We start from the raw sequence: 16,354 nt of genomic DNA on the forward strand, positions 1-16,354 counted from the left end.
AAGGTTTTCAGGAAAGTAGGTAAGCCAAGGATCAGAATTGCAATTCCTGTTTAGCGAAATAATCCTGGAGGTAGGATCTCTTTAAGCCTATGCAGCCACTGTGACTTTAACTTCTAGTATGTAATTTCTCAAAGTCTGCAGGCTGATAGCTGAACAAACTCCATAGGTTTGGAAAACTTATTTTCCGGATTAACTACTTTCAGGCTTTATATTTGCAAGCTGAATTTGGGCTGAGGACTGGAATTTCTTTAGCATAGCTGAGCTGTGTTCTTTCGGCTACTTCAGGCTTGCAGTGAGTTATGTAAATGCCTTTTAAGTTTTGCTTAATGATGATCGTTGCCTCGAGGAACAGGGAATTTCCTCTCTGACAGTAGCCTGCTGCCCTTCTTAAGTAGGGATTCCCAGCTGGGAGGTGGGTGCAGTGAGGGGGATGTGGTGGGAGCAGAGCGGCGAGAGCACAGAGTTGCAAGGAAGATCACATTTGGGGGGGTGAAGAAAACACGACGTTTTTCTGGTGTTGGTACCTCGCTCTCCACAGGGCAGCCGAGGAACCCACAGATGGCCGCCGGCCTCCTCGCTGGCATCAGGCATCAGCGGGGTCCGTCCGCCTGGGGTTGCCCGCGGGGGCCCATCGAGAAGGGGGGCGGGAACCTCAGAGCACGATGCCGGGGCGAGCGGGTCAGTCCGGCCGGGATCCAGCGCCCGCCTCCGCCCCGCCAACTGCTCTTCCCGTCGGGCCGCGGGGCGGGGCGGGGCCGGCGCATGCGCAGCCTGCGCGGGGAGGCCGCGGGGCTGTCAGGGGCTCGGAGGCCTGAGGCGGCCCGTCCCAGTTCCCGTCCCCCCGCCGGGCTCCCACCCGCTCCGCGCCCTCCGCCTCAGGTGAGTCCCGCTCCCCTGCCCTCCCTCGGTCGGTGCGGCCCCGCGGGTGTCCCCGGGGCGGGAGGGGCTTGTCTGAGCCGGTGGCGGTCTCCGCTGACAGGGGAGTCGAGGCTCCCCAGACCTGTCCGGTGGCCGGCCGGCGAGCTGCTGTAACGCTGCGCTTGAGCGGAATTTTTTAAAGTTGGGGTTTTTTTTCGCGTACTGAAAGCTGAGGGAATGCTCCGGAACTGGCCCGGGCGGCCGCCGGGTGGCGGGGCTCCTTTCCCCTTTCCTTCTGTTTGCAGTGATAACGCGTCCTCGTTAATAAAGCATACGTGGGCTTTTATAGCTTTTGGGTTATTCCTTCTTTCGTCCCTCGTAGGTTCTTTACTCTTGGAGTAGCTGAGAAGGGACAATGGGAGTTCAGGGACTTTGGAAACTGCTTGAATGCGCTGGGAGGCCAATAAACCCAGAAACGCTAGAAGGGAAAATTCTTGCTGTCGGTATCCTTTGAAAGTAAAGCTGAGGAACCAAGTTTGTGTGGGAGGTTATTCTATATCACTTATTTCTGTGTGATTTATGGTACTTTGCTTTTTTTTATTATTTTAAATCATGACAATATTGCAATAAGTAGATTTTATGCTTTATAGTATGTGGAATGCTAAGCTCTCTATGTTTGTTTGGGGTTTTTTTTATGTTTTAAAAGAGAGATTTTTAAAATAGGTTCCTTACACAAGTGTTGGGCTATAGGATTTTGTGCTTTGTAAATAAATGTGCTGGTGTCAGTAGGACTATAAGATGAAAAAGTTTTAAATACTTTTGTATCAGCTTTCCTATCATACATACTTGGTTAAATGCTGGAAAGACGTGGAAAGAAGTTACCCTCCATTTATTTGTAAAAATAACTGGGGAGGTACTAATTGCTGCACAGTTGTTTCAACTCTACTTTTTGTCCAGGGTCGTAGGGGCAAGAATTTATTCTTCTCTGAAGTTTTCAAGTATTTGGATAACCTTGGCTTCGATAAGCGAAGCCTTGGAACAGTAAGCAAAAGCCACTCAGTCAAATATGTGTGTTTTATAGAAACTATTAATATGGTATACGTGTAAGATAGCACACTTTTTCCTCTTAACGGTTCTTTAAGATATCAGTATTTGGTTGAACCAAGCAATAAAGGGAGCCAGAGATCGTCGTGGTAATTCCGTACAAAATGCTCACCTCCTCACTCTGTTTCATCGACTGTGCAAGTTACTGTTTTTCCGAATTCGGCCTGTCTTTGTTTTTGATGGAGAGGCACCGCTTCTGAAGAGACAAACCTTGGTAAGTACCTTTGCCGAGTCATTGCAATGCCAGATAGGATACCTCTGCTGATACGAAGTAGCCATTTTCCGTTTCCTTCTTCCTGTGCTTATGCTTCTGAGCCATGAGGATGGAGGGCTTGGAGTGCACTGCTGTGCAGCTGCTCTTTGCAGTCCCAGTCTTGGTTAGCTGTTGGACCGTGAAGCAGCTGCCTTTTGATATATGCAGGTTTGATTTGCATAGAAACCAGATTGCAGGGAGGTAGATGAAGGCGTAAGTCTGGGCCTTGCTCCAGAATGGACCTGAACGCAACTCTTGCAAGCATTTGTACCCAGAAACTAGAAACTGTTCCTGAGTCCCACAGAGGAAACTGACATAGAGAGATTTAGAGGATCTGAAGGCTCTGTCCCCATTGATGTAGGGTGAGTTAGAAGTTGCTCGTAGACTCAGCATACAGATTAATAACTTTAATTCACTGGATAAGTATCTACAGCATCCAGCAAAATCTAGTTGGTGTTAATCTTATTTTCACAGGCTAAGCGAAGACAAAGAAAGGAAATTGCTATCAGTGATTCCAGGAAAACTACAGAGAAACTCTTGAAAACGTTTCTGAAGAGACAAGTTATCAAAACTGCTCTTACAGGCAAAAGGCAAGAATATAAATTATTTTCCCCTTATTTATAAGTGGCAGTTAAGTTTTTGTGTAGCTATTAATCACGGTTCTGGTTTTTTTTTTTCTTTCCCTAAGCAATGAAGCTTTCCCCAGTATTACACAAGTTCGAAGAGAAGAAATTGATGATATGTATGTATTGCCTTCTTTAGATGAAGAGAAGAACAGGTAGGTAAAATTAAGAAAAATAGCTTAAATGGCTATAATAAACTCAGATAAAAGTATAAGCCACATTTTTTGATGCTGCTGAAAGGCCTTTGGCTTGTGAGACTCCATAATATATGAAGTACATTTCTTTAATATTTTATTTCAGTTTCTTTTTGGTGAGTTTACTTTAGAGCTGTGGATACAGAAGCCTTCTAGTTATTTATGGGAAAGTAACAGAAGCAGCTTTCTGCCCACAGATTAAATGTCTGCACGGGATTCGTGTTTAAGGACGAAAGTGCTGCCTCAGTCTCTGTGGCCATATCTATACAACTGAATGGAAGTGATTGTTCAAGTTTGGGTAGCTGGCGTGTGGCAGCTTGATTCTGGTTTGTGTCCTCTCATTCAGTAGTGTAGATGTGTTCAGCAGAAGTAGGCTTTCTACGTACTTGTCAAGCTTGTGACATATCTAAGTAACACTGAGGGGGGAATGTGGAGCTATCTATTAGGTTACTCTTTTCACGTCTTATATATACTTTTATATACCTTAAATGCTGACCAAATAAGAATCGGGTAATGGTTTAAACAGCAACAGTTGTCTCAGTCTAGTTTTAACTGAGATACGTCTGCTGCCTTGTGTTCTCTTCAGATCCTTTTGACTTGTGTATGTATTTCTATGTGTGTGCATGTATGTGTGTGTATATTTATCTGTGAATTTTTGTACTTATCAGTGAAGGGATGACTAAAGTCCCTTTGCTTAAAATAGGAATTTTATTTTCCTAGTTAAATATCTACATCTTTTTTTTTCTCTTTGATTTTTAGCTCAGAGGAGGAAGAAGAAAAAGAATGGGAAGCGAGAATGACCCAAAAACAGATGTTGCAGGTAAGTGCAGCCTAATTGCCCTGTTACTGTGAACAATCCTGTCGTTTACGTGCTATGCTTAAAAAACAAACAAAAAGGTTAAAAAAAAAAGTGTTTGGAGGTGTAGGTCTTACTATAGCATTACTTATGAAGTGAACAAGTTAATTTTAAGTACTCAATGAATTCCTACTAATGAGGAAATCCGAATGCAATTTTCTTCACTAAAGTCCATCAGAATAGGAATTTCCTATGGTATAATTTTTTCTTTATCTTCTGACTACTTTCTCTGGACACGTGGAAAAGAAATTGTTTTTTGTAATGATATAAGTGAGATGTATGCATTTGTGCGCATGCGTGTGCACTTATAGGACAGCATATTCAACAAAACTCCCACGCTTCTCCAAATATGAATTGATGTTGAAGCACTTTGATCCTTGAGTCTTCATATATAAATTCTATATTCTCTTCTGATGTGCTGATTTCATGGGAAGAGGAGAAATATATAACGGAAGAAGAAGGTGTAATCAATAATAAAACTTTCTCTGCTTTCATCAAAGTAAAAAAAAAAAACAGGTAAAAGAAAACCTCTTGGAAATACTGTTTATCTTTGAAGTACTCATTCAGAAGGAGAACCTCTTTGGAAGGATAAAATCAGACTAGCTGAGGCTGTAGGACCTGCTTCTGTGATTAATACTAAATATCTTTTTGTAAAAAGAATAAAACCAAGTTTCTTACATAGTGTACGTCAATAACTATGTACCTTATTAGGTAGTAGTTACCTTTTTGGGTTTGTTAACTGTTTCCTTCACAGTATAGGAAATAGCAACGAAGATTTTTGTGTGGTCTTTTGTTGTTGTTTGAAATGATGCTCTAAATATTTTATTGTTCTTGCTGTGCTGTAATATAAAATACATGTTTATGTAGTTTTCCATTTTTATAGGAGGAGTTATGTGAAAATCCTCATTCTGTAGATATTGAATCGGAAGATTTCAACAACCTGCCTCCAGAAATAAAACATGAGATCTTGACTGATATGAAAGAATTTACAAAGCGAAAAAGAACGTTATTTGAAGCAATGCCAGAGGTAATATTTTAAAATAGTTTTCAAGGCATCAGAATAGAGATATTGCCATTAATGCAGATGAAGACTAGATGAGAGTATCACATCTGGAAAGTTTTACCCTCAGGCCTGTTTAATAAGAGACATTACATTGAGGGGAAAAAACCCAATGAGATAATGACTCTTAACAGAGCCATCCTGTGTGCGTGTTTAGAGTCCTATCTCTTGATTTCCACTAAAATTGGCAGAACTAATTCAGTTTGGTAAGAATGGAAAAAAAGCCATGCTGTGTCTCATGTCTCTTCATCAGTACGCTCAAGATTCCAGTTGCAAGAACATACTACTGGTGTGGGTAAACCAGGCAGAATGAATGCAGCTTGAATTCCAAATGCTCGGGTTGTTAGGGGAGCTGGCAGCTGGGGAAAGGCTTGTGTAACTTAGGCAGATATGTTACTAAAGCCATTCATAGACAATCAGGGAATCCTGCAGTGCACTTCTACAATAGCTTTTCAAAGCACAGTTAGATTTTTTTAAAGCACAATACATGTCAGATCAAATTATAGTTTGTGCCCAAGTATGAGCTGAGAACCATCATCTAAAAACTGTCCACATGTGGATTCTGTTACAATTGTATGGTTTTTAAGATGGGGACCAGGCCCACAGCCAGCTAAGTTTTGTTGGTCACATCATTGAGATCTCATTATATCTAGCCAGTATTCAGAACTACTTAATGGTACCTTTTAGAATTGTTGTGTGTTACTGGGCTAGTGTTGCTGTCACTAGAGAGCGCAGCAGTCAGTAAAAGACAGATGTTACCAGCTTAAAGGAAACTCTTAAAAGGCTCTATAGAGCATTGTAAATAAACTTGCTTAAAAGGTGCAGCTAGTGGCATTTTATTTAAATTGACTTGGTTGTTTTATTGTTTTTTTTTGTTTGTTTGTTTTTTTTTAAGGAGTCCAATGACTTTTCCCAGTACCAGCTTAGGGGTTTACTTAAGAAAAGCAACCTCAATCGGTGCATAGAAAATGTACAAAAAGAATTGAACCAACAGCACTCAGGTGAAATCAAAACACAGTATGAAAATGAAGGTGGTTTTGTGAAAGAAGTGGAAACTAGGAGGGTAGTCTCTGAAGATACTTCTCACTATATCCTTATAAAAGGTGTGTCAGGTCTTAATTTTGTAAAACCATTCATTCAGTGTGTGCCATCTGCAGCTGTCAGTTTTAAGAAAAACCTGAAAATTGTTTACAGGCGCATGTAGCCGATACTTTGTACGAAATATGCATTACTGTTAGACATAATTAACTGATCTATAGATACGTAGAAAATTAGTTTATTAATCTTTAAGTAATGATGTTCAGTATGTAAAATGGAATATTAGTGTAAAGCAGTTTTTTACTAAAAAAAAATTAAACGAACAAAAAACTTTTTTTCAGGAATTCAAACAAAAGAAGCTACAAGTAGAGACTTGGAAACTACTGCAGGACCCTCATCAAAAATGCTTGAATTTACTAAATTGAAGAAGATCAATGAATCTCCTGCTAACACAAAGCTTGTTACATCTGACAAGTTGCAGACAGAGAAAGATAACAATGTGGTGACAGCACCACCCTCTCCTCGGACTTTGCTTGCTATCCAGGCAGCTATTATAGAAAGCAGCTCAGAAGAAGAACTGGGGGATAAAGATACAGGACGACAGAATGTGGACCAAACTGTAACAGAGGAAGGCAGTGTGTCTCCCAGAACATTATGGGCAATTCAGCAAGCTCTGAGTGGTGATGATACAAGGGAGGAAGCTGTTACTCTTAGAACAGATGGAGTGCTACCAGAAAGATCAGAAGTGAAGGATTTTCTGCTTAGTAGCTCAGATGAGGAAGATGAGATTCCTGAAATTACAGAAGGAAAAAAAATACCTATATCTGCAATTCATTCGTCAGACCAAGTGATTATGCAAGACGCTAAGTTTGAACAACAGAGTCAGGAATTGAAAAAAAATCTTATTACACCCAAGGACACCAGTATAGCCAGAACTGAAAATTATTCTTGTATTCATGATACTGGAAAAGTCAAAGAAGATGTAGACGAAGAAGATAATGGTGCCAAAATGGATTTAAATTCTTTGGGAGTTAAGGATGTAAACTTGTGCATGCAGAAGCCAAGCTGTTCCCCTGTAAAAACTAGTATAGGGGCTTTGATTCGTGCTGAAACAACAGACCTTTCTAAAAATGAGGAGAACTTGACAAGTTCTGAAAATACAGAGGAAGTAATTTCACAAACAGGAGAGAATGTATCTGAGGTACAAAAGGATATTAGATATTTTGCAGAAGCAAAAGGTCCTGAGGAGGAAAAGGAAGGAATATCACAATCTGAAGACAGTGATTCTGATGGTATGTGCTTTTTAATGGTGTAAAAAGATAAGAAAATAGGACCTTATAGTACTTGTAGTCAGTTGAAGTTAACCTTTTCTCCTTATAAGAAATGCTTTAAAATACACCTATTCCTACGTATGTACGAGGTGTGAAGAAGATCTGATCTATGTTTTCCCCTTGGTGTTAGCTTTGTCATTGAAACCTGAGAATACAATACGGAGAGTCAGGAAAACGTGCTGTTATGTACGTTGAACTTACCTGGTGTATTAAGGGTCAACCACGTGATTTCTGTAATTTCACAATCCTTGTATCTATTTACTGCATATAGAAAAAAAAAAAATCACTGCCCAAGTTAAAAATGCATACAAATACTTCTCTTTAAACAAGCAGCAGGAAGCTGAAGTCTTTATTTTCCTTTAATAGGAAGCTTTATTGAAGTGGATAGTGAAATCAGCAATGAGGCTGAGTTTCCTACTAAATATGATGAAAAACTGGGTGATGAAACAGAACTTCCAGAAGTGGAGACAGACAACCATGATATTGTCACTCAGGACTTGCTGGAGGAGTCTGATGAAGTGCAGTTGGCAAACGATCAGAATGTTGAAAGAGAAGATGATGGTAAAGATGCAGCAGATGAGTGGCAAGACATCAGTTTGGTAACTCCTTGTTTTGAGCTAATAATGAAGTGTTCTGTCCCCAAGTAGTTTTTAAGGGAAACTATTGGACAGCTTGTTACTGTTTCATTGCTTTCTCATATATGTATTTAATTCTGTGGGAACTGATTTTTCTTTAAAGCTGATGGTTAACCATAATCTCTCTGAAATCAGAGGGAAACTGTAAAGTTTTAGTGCTCTGATGAATAGGCCTATCTCTGGTCTTATAGTTTACGGCATTAGAGAAGCTATGACAATTTCCAAATGTGACGTAATGGAGCGTATACTACTAGAATAATTATGATTGGAGACTTAGTGCTTTACTTTTCAGCAATTCAGGTATACTTAGATATGATGAAAATCTTGTTTTATGTTTCAGGAAGAACTGGAAGAATTAGAAAATGACCTTTCTGCTGAGCAGAATATGCTTCAGGCTCAAAAACAGCAGCAGGAACGTGTTGCTGCTTCCGTAACAGGACAGATGTTCTTGGAAAGCCAGGTAGTATTTGTTGAAACATTTTGATTTGATATAGGATGATGTGGTTTCCCCCTTCATCCCAGTCAAACATTTTCTCAAAAACTGCTAGTAACTTTGCTTAATTATAGATGGGGAATATTTAACTGAGGTTAAATGATGTATTCCTTAAAAGAAAATTGTGTAAAATGCATCAAAATACTTGTATATCAAAACACCATCCAAAGGATGACTAGTCTGCCCACTGTTTCCTGCTTGATGTGAATGTTTCTGATATGCTTTCATACCACTTTCTGAGCTAACGTGATGACTGGTTGGTGGTGTTTTGGTTTTTTTGGTTGTTTTTAACCTGCATGTTTATGTCATGGAGCCCACATAATTGTAATGCATGGACTTTTCTCCATGTTAAAGTAGTAGTTACAGAAAGCACAATAATTAAGTATGCTTGTGTAATTAAGATAGCAGATTCTCTAACTGGGTAGTAATAATGTGATCAAGTAGTGCTTGACTTATGTGGCACTGTCTGCCTGAGAGGAGTAAGTGGGTTTTCCCCCTTGACTTAACTGTGCTTGGTGCTCGTTAGCAGAAATTTAGATTAGCTATGAAATATTAAATACCTCCCGAGTATGAATCTAGTAGTTCTGAGTCAAGTGGAAGTATAATAGAAGTTCATTTTTCGGATGAAAAATGAAGTAATTTCTCTCTGTCCTACAGGAGCTTCTCCGTCTGTTTGGCATTCCATATATTGAAGCTCCGATGGAGGCAGAGGCACAGTGTGCTATATTGGACCTTACTGATCAGACCTCTGGGACAATCACCGATGATAGTGATGTTTGGTTATTTGGCGCACGACATGTTTATAAAAACTTCTTCAGTCAAAACAAATACGTGGAATATTATCAGTATGTTGATTTTCAAAACCAGCTAGGTAAGCCTCTGGTATTGATTTGTTAGATACAGTCTTTAGTAAGACAGTGCTGCCGTGTATCTATCTGAAGTTGTATTTTGTACAGAATTTTGTGTTTCTGTTATTACTACGCCTGTTCTTTAGAGAATCTCTGAAGGCATTCAGTTGGATTGCTGTTTTTACTGCCAGGTGACCCCTCTGAATTTGCAGCTGTTAGTTAGACTTGCGTTCAATACACTGAGTTAGTGTGATGGTCATCAAAGCTGGAGTAACTACAGTACCAGTTTCTGGGTAAATGTCAGCATGGCTTTTCTGAGGTGGTAGGAAAATTATATTCTGATGCCATCAAATTTGTAGTCTTCTGGAAATGGAAGTTAATTTTGGACATATTGACACATAATGTGTTAGAAAAGGATCCAGCATATGTATATGCTCTGTAAAAGGTTTTTATTTACTTAATAACAGCTTTGTTCTTCTTTCAGATTGCTTTTGTACCAGTCTAATCAAATTGTTGCTAATTATGTTGAACTATTAAACTTCAGTGTTTTGTAGTGTATTAAGGGAAATATGAGCCAACTTTAAGTTTTTCTTATGCCTTGTTTAAGCAGAGCTTTGTTAATGTCAGTTTTGACATTTTCAAATTTGAGAGAGACTATAGATTTTTGAAATAATATTTTAATGTCTTCAACATGTAAAATTTCATGGGGTTATGTGGTGAAAAATACGTTTTCGGTTTCTTCTTCAGCAAATTCAATGAAACTTTTCCCTACTTATACCTACTTAGGTATGCTACTGTAGCTTACTTGGAAAGGATTGCTGTAAAAGCATGAGTGTGATTTTTTTTTTTTTTTTTTTTTCCAAGCTGTTATTAATGTCATAAACTAGAGCTTTTATTTATTTGTTTATTGGGGAAGAATAGTAACCATCAGTCTTCATGTCACATTCCTCCACAGTCTTGTACTTCTATTCCTTTTCCATGTGTTGCACAATTCTTCTTTCTTGACAGTTGATGGATATCCTGGCTAGCATGCTGATGGTCTCACTGTGTGCGCTTAGACATGCGTCCCTCCTTTTCTCCACTGATTTTTTTTTTTTAATATTTTTTTATTATTGTTTTTTAAATCTAAACTCCTGAGGCTAGTCACTGGAAATCACAGAATGGTTTGGGTTGGAAGGGACCTTAAAGACCATCTAGTTCCAATCCGTCCCCCTGCCGTGGGCAGGGACACTTCCCACTAGACCAGGCTGCTCAAAGCCTCATCCAGCGTACCAAGTAGAAGTGGTCAGCTGAGTTCTTTCTGACTGTTTCAGGGGCTCTTTTGGTCTGCTTAGTAACTGCACTGGCACAAAGCAAAAGGCTTCCAGTTTGGGAACACTTTTAAGAAGCGGAGGCATTGATGTTAGGGACTAGAATTCAAACAATGTTTTTATTTTTGATTTGGGGGTTATTAAATTCAGGTCAGCATTAGATGAGAACAGGACAGTAACTGGAGAAATATATGTAAAATAATATCTCTTAGCTCTTAGAAACCCAGAATTTCCCAATGGTCTTTACACTGTAACATTTTAATTTTGGCAAGATGTATTTGCCAAGTTAGCCCAACTACTGGTGCTTGAGCTAGCAGTAGCATATTGACACAGCTCCAGAATATAATTTAGCAAATACTGATGTTGAATTAAATGTAACTTTATGTAGAGTTAATGCCCTTGTGTTCTTTTGGTTTTTGCCTTTCAGATAATATATTTTTTTAAATTTGTAGGAGAACAGATGCTGAATCCACTGGTTTTATTTGGTTTATGCATTTTCTTTTATAGGGTTGGATCGAAGCAAGCTAATTAATTTGGCGTACTTGCTTGGAAGTGACTACACTGAGGGCATCCCAAATGTTGGCTTTGTAACAGCGATGGAGATTTTAAATGAATTTCCTGGGCATGGCTTGGAACCTCTCTTAAAATTCGCGTATGCTTCATTGTATTTTGCTTTTTTGTGTCTCCATAATATGAATATTAGTGAATCTACTTTTCTGCTGCTTAAGCATAAAACAAAACATATGGCTATCATTAATGAGATTAAGTTAACTGTAAAATATGTGACTCCATTATATCACTATTTGAAATGGCAGGTAAATAAGGTGACATGTTGATACAGCAATTACAGTGAGACTAATGAAGACAATAGAACAGCTGTAGAACTGTGCGACTGCCTTTGAGTTCATTGCAGAGCTGGATCCGTAGTGGAGTGGAGGTTTATTCTCCCTGATTTTGTGAGAAGGTGCTGTAGCTTGCTCATAGAGAAAAGAGACTTGATGAGTGAGGAATGGATGACCTGGAAAGAAACAGACAGGTAGGCTGTGGCAGAGAACAAGATTTGAAGAGGGCCAAGCCAGTTGTATTGGCAATGGCGAGGATGGTTAGAAATCTTTTTTTCTGTTTTTTATTTATTTATTTATTTTTTTGTTTGTTTTTTGTTCTTGCATACCAAAAAGCCTCCAAAAATTATCATAATGTGTGGAACATTCTCCCCGAGTGAGGCTGAATCCTCCCCAGGTGAGGCCTTCTGTTTAGCAGTTTATGGGGAATCCAGGTGATTGCTGCTGTGGCTTACAGTGGCTGCATTTACTGTGTGTGTTTTGTCTTTTCTACTTTCAGATTGTATGCCCCTCTGGCCATTTCTTATTTGGAAATTTCCTACCTCATCTCACGTAGTAACTCAACTAGGGACGCTAATTGAGGCTAATTGAAATTAGCGTAGTGGCTCTTGATATTCCAAATTATATTTTAGGGAGGTAAATGAATACTTTCCTCTGTTTTTCAGTGAGTGGTGGAATGAGGCTCAGAAGAATAAGAAATTGAGACCTAATCCACGTGATACCAAAGTCAAGAAGAAACTGCGGGAGCTGCAGCTTTCTTCAGGTTTCCCAAATCCAGCAGTGGCAGAAGCGTACCTGAAGCCTGTAGTGGATGAGACAAGGGGTTCATTCGTCTGGGGGAAGCCTGATGTGGAGCAGATCAGAGAATATCCTTTTACTCCATGTCAGGATTTGTTAGCTAAAAGTACTCGGGTCAAAGTTCATAAGGCTAGTTATTAAGTCAGTAACAGACTGTCAAATTCTTAACATCTCATTTGTTGGAGGGGTGGCCCCCTGCCCTGTCTGCGTACGCTCTCCTATAAGGGTACCAGCTCTGGAATGGAAGGGAATGCAGCCGTGCATGTGTGGCGCTCAGGGCTGCTCTGCCCTCCTGAGGGCACAGGCTGCTTCACTTTGCACGCGAAGAGAGTCTCACAGCTGGACTGACTGGTTTGCTGTGATGTTACATTTCTGTAACTGTGCTGTGCCTATTTCTAGACATAGGGCAGGATTGTTTGTGCACTCCTGATGTATGTTTCCCATCTTTCACAAGTAAGTTTTAAAACCTAGTCAGAAACGGTGATTCAGTCTGTGCTTTATCCCTAGTTATCCACTGCATTTCTTGCAATAAAGTCTTTTTCTTGCATCCCTTGCAGCTTGAGCTGCAGTGAATTGTTGAAAAGTAGATGGCAATGCATGCAGAGCTAATGGTGTTTTAAACAGTAAATGAAACTTCCAGTGTGTGCAAGTGTAAAAATAAGGTTTACTTATAGGTATTTTGTCTTATGGCAGCACTGTGTAGCCAAAATGAGTTCTGTCTTCACTGAGACACGCTTTTGGAAATGTTGACATTAGAGAAAAAGTTCTGTAACTAATAGAGACATAACAACGTGATTAAGATGTGTAGCGTAATACTGCAGCCATCCACAGAAGTCAGCTGTAATAACTTAGAGTATGTTCTCTGGTTTTCTAGTAGAAAGAGCTTTGAAGTAGAGTAACTTTTCTTCAGCCGTTGTTTATTTGAGGAATTTTCAGTTTGTGTGTTTACAAAATACTAGTAATATCCATTTTGTAAAGTTCCTTAACTTTCTGCACATTCTGTCAGAATCACTTTGGCTGGACCAGGACAAAGATAGATGAAATCCTTTTGCCTGTGATAAAACAGCTGAACTTGCAGCAGGTAAAGTATAAAACTATGTATGGTTTAAGTGTAACTGGAAAATTTTAAGAGAAGCATTTAAAAATGAACAGCAAAGCTTTAATCTAAAGTACATTTCTCAAAAGCTGAGATTTGGCCAATTTTTTTTTCCTCTTAATATATATATTTAAAAGTCATTAAACTTACTTCTCTAGATTTCATTTCTGTGTGATTTGGGTGTGCTGTGAGGAACTCTACATAATTCCAATTGTTGGTTTCAAGTTTTAGTATCTTTCGAGCACCTATCTCTAGTCCAGGTTGCTGTTTGTTCTGGACGCATCTGAAACTGCAGGTACATCAAGCACCTTTAGTACTTCTAAAAGACAGCATGCCCTCTCTAAAAATGATTTATAAAAATGTCCCTGAAATTTTGGTGAAGTGAGAGTGACTATTTGGTACCATCCGTCTCCTTTGAGGAGGAGTGCAGACTGAACCATTGAGCAAGTGCCTATTAATATTATTACTCTAATTTTCTAAATAAATGTTGTGTCAACGTTAATAAAACTTAAAAGTGAATAGAGTTGCATGCTGTCATACTGTGAAAGTCAGTTGTAAAACTGACCAGCTAAGGTCAGATTCTTTTCTCCTTTTGCCGTAAGCAAGGTAGATAGGCGGTCTTAAATGAGTGTTCTAGGTTCTCTCTGTCACTTAAAGTAGTGAACGGTACCAAACCCCCTAGTTAAATCCACATATTTTTAGGTTGACTGGAATATCCTTTGGCAGCATCTGTCTCTCCTAGACAATTTTAGGGAGAATACAGAGAACTAGCTTAGTCTGTACAGCAAGCTTAGCTGTGGTTAAATGCCACAGACCTGTTTTCCGTGACTACATCTACTCTTAAATCTTTATACTGTAGCAGCATGTGTTACAATAAACTTGAGTCAAATGACAGCATTTTGCTGCGGTAGCACATGCAAATGTAAAGTGCACTTAACAACATTTGCTTAGTAAACATTCTGTTGTTTTAACAGCTTGAATCTAAGGATGTGTTTGTAAGGACATACTTAGGAGCGCTACAGAGATTCTCTGTATTAGGGTTGAAAATAGCAACATATGTCTAAGCAGCAGCACAGTGTTTGGAAGCTTTCACTGGAGTTCGCAAATTATTTAGTTTCTGTAAAGATTCTTGGTACATAATTTATAATTAAGTATAGGTATTACTATAATCATCTTATTTTTCACATGTATTTGCATGCATATTAATTTCATTAGTCCTTTGTCCTGCTTTAATTTGGGATGCTTTATAATATAGCTGAGATAACTGAATTCCCATCACAAAAACATTCAGAGGTGTTTTCTCTGTTTTATTTTTGATAGACTCAGCTTCGAATTGATTCATTCTTCAGGCTAGCACAGCATGAAAAACAAGCCATTAAAAGTCAGAGGCTGCGCAGAGCTGTGACTTGTCTGAAGAGAAAAGAACAAGAAGCCGCTGATGAAATTCGGGAGGCCACTGCTGTTACGGAGACTGAATTTAAACAGCATGAGCAAAGGAAAGGGGAAAGTACTGCAGGCTGCGCAAACCATCAAGCTGTGGCAACAGAAGTCCAAAGTGGAAAGAGAAGAAAACATTCAGATTCCAGAAAAGAACATTTGTATGGAGGTGGTTTTATTGGGAGTTTGCATCTTTCAGAAACTTCTAGTGACTCCTCAGTAGAGGAATCGGAAAGCAGAGATTTAGGCAAAAGCAAAAAGAGGAAAAATGTCTCTGCAATGGAGACAGCAGACTATAAAGAGAAAAAGGGGTGCAGTAGCTCAAGTGATGAGGATGAAGAACTGGGAAATGTAGTCATGGTGACTGCCAAACCTGTGTTTGAGGCCAGAAAAAAGAAATCATGGAGTAAGAGAGGAAGACAAAAGAAAAAGTCTTAAAGAGAAAAAGGTCTTAAAGAGAGACTCCGTGTGTGCAGATTTAATGATTTAAGCTTGTAAATATTCTAATGAATTTTTGATAAAAAAAATAATAAATTATCCCTATTTGTCACATATTTGTCATGCATTTTGTGTCCAGAACTTAAATAGGAGGGATTTTAAACAACAACAAAAAAAATTGACCACATTTAGTCATAAAGACCTAGATTGGACTTGATAGAAGTTCCCAGTTTTGAGATTTTAAAACTGAGCCAAAATGTGATGGCCGTTCATTTGCATCCTACCTGAGGTTGCTGTTAAAAACCACATGCAATCTGTTTCTTCCTTAACTTAAATGAAATTTTGAAAACTACTCGGTTTATTTCTAGGTGCTGGGAGAAGGAAAATCGGTTCAACTAATGTTTTCCTTATTCCCTTCACTATGCCTGTCTTGAAAGCTTTGTGCTCAAAGTGGTGTTGCTTATTGAACCATTAATGAGATAACGTAAGCCCTCATAAAATCTCATGGAAAATCACACAGTCCTTGTATGATCTGAGGTGCCGTAATTGTTTATGTTCTGAATGTAAATGCCCAAAGATAGAATTTTTCTGCAGAAGTGATGTTCAGAAATACCCACTGGTTGCAGCACTTAGTGTTTGATTAATTTGGGAGAGAAACAATGTGTTAGGCTCGTGCTTTCCCCCACCTCACCTGTCTCTCTGGATTGTAGGATTTATTTATAGCTCCTGTGGATTACGATGGAAAAACACTGAATGCTGCCAGTCGTACTTGTGTTCTTACATTACATTTTAGTCCTCTTCCTTGCTTCTTTTGTCTTCTTGTATAATATTTCTACTTCATTTCTCATTGTTTCAAAGTCCAAGTAATGAAGTTTTGTATGAAATACTAGCTTCCACTGAAAGGATGAAGGGTAGAGGTGAACTGGTTAGGATTTGGTCCTTACAATGGTAGGGAGTCTAATACTTCATGTACAGTGTTTACTAGGCAAAACCAATCCCTTTTGATATTAATTTTGTAGAATATTATCATATTTCAAGAAAGTTCTCAGCCTGGACAGCCAGTTTACAGCAGTGTTTTGTAAATCATGCATTAGTATTACTGAATTTTGTTTTGAAAGTGTAGATTGGGTCTCGGTGATT

The 16,354-nt window shown here is 39.0% G+C and overlaps 1 protein-coding gene across 2 annotated transcripts; it reads left to right on the plus strand.

Moving 5' to 3' along the window:
- The first annotated feature begins 754 nt into the window (after positions 1–754).
- On the plus strand, positions 755–15,478 carry ERCC5 (ERCC excision repair 5, endonuclease). Of its 2 annotated transcripts, XM_063337276.1 has the most exons (17): positions 755–879; positions 1,241–1,361; positions 2,001–2,176; positions 2,690–2,805; positions 2,904–2,993; positions 3,792–3,852; positions 4,772–4,915; positions 5,844–6,051; positions 6,328–7,278; positions 7,684–7,916; positions 8,293–8,412; positions 9,103–9,316; positions 11,111–11,255; positions 11,517–11,639; positions 12,111–12,311; positions 13,240–13,324; positions 14,660–15,478. In XM_063337276.1, the coding sequence occupies exons 2-17, from the start codon at positions 1,274–1,276 to the stop codon at positions 15,212–15,214; spliced, it is 3,510 nt and encodes a 1,169-aa protein (XP_063193346.1). In that variant the 5' UTR covers positions 755–879; positions 1,241–1,273; the 3' UTR covers positions 15,215–15,478. The 2 variants fall into 2 exon arrangements, with proteins under 2 accessions (XP_063193346.1, XP_063193354.1); XM_063337284.1 differs by lacking the exon at positions 11,517–11,639 and having other exon boundaries at positions 14,660–15,338.
- Positions 15,479–16,354: the final 876 nt, after the last annotated feature.

The sequence above is a fragment of the Chroicocephalus ridibundus genome, chromosome 1 (assembly GCF_963924245.1).
Source record: "Chroicocephalus ridibundus chromosome 1, bChrRid1.1, whole genome shotgun sequence".
In the NCBI taxonomy this organism is placed as follows: Eukaryota; Metazoa; Chordata; class Aves; order Charadriiformes; family Laridae; genus Chroicocephalus; species Chroicocephalus ridibundus.

Excerpts from the sequence above, each read along its gene's own strand:
- ERCC5 (XM_063337276.1), top strand. The coding sequence starts at position 1,274 with ATGGGAGTTCAGGGACTTTGGAAACTGCTTGAATGCGCTGGGAGGCCA. Across the intron at positions 2,177-2,689 it reads TTCTGAAGAGACAAACCTTG|GCTAAGCGAAGACAAAGAAA; the intron begins GTAAGTACCTTT and ends TTATTTTCACAG. Across the intron at positions 12,312-13,239 it reads GATGTGGAGCAGATCAGAGA|ATTCTGTCAGAATCACTTTG; the intron begins ATATCCTTTTAC and ends AACTTTCTGCAC.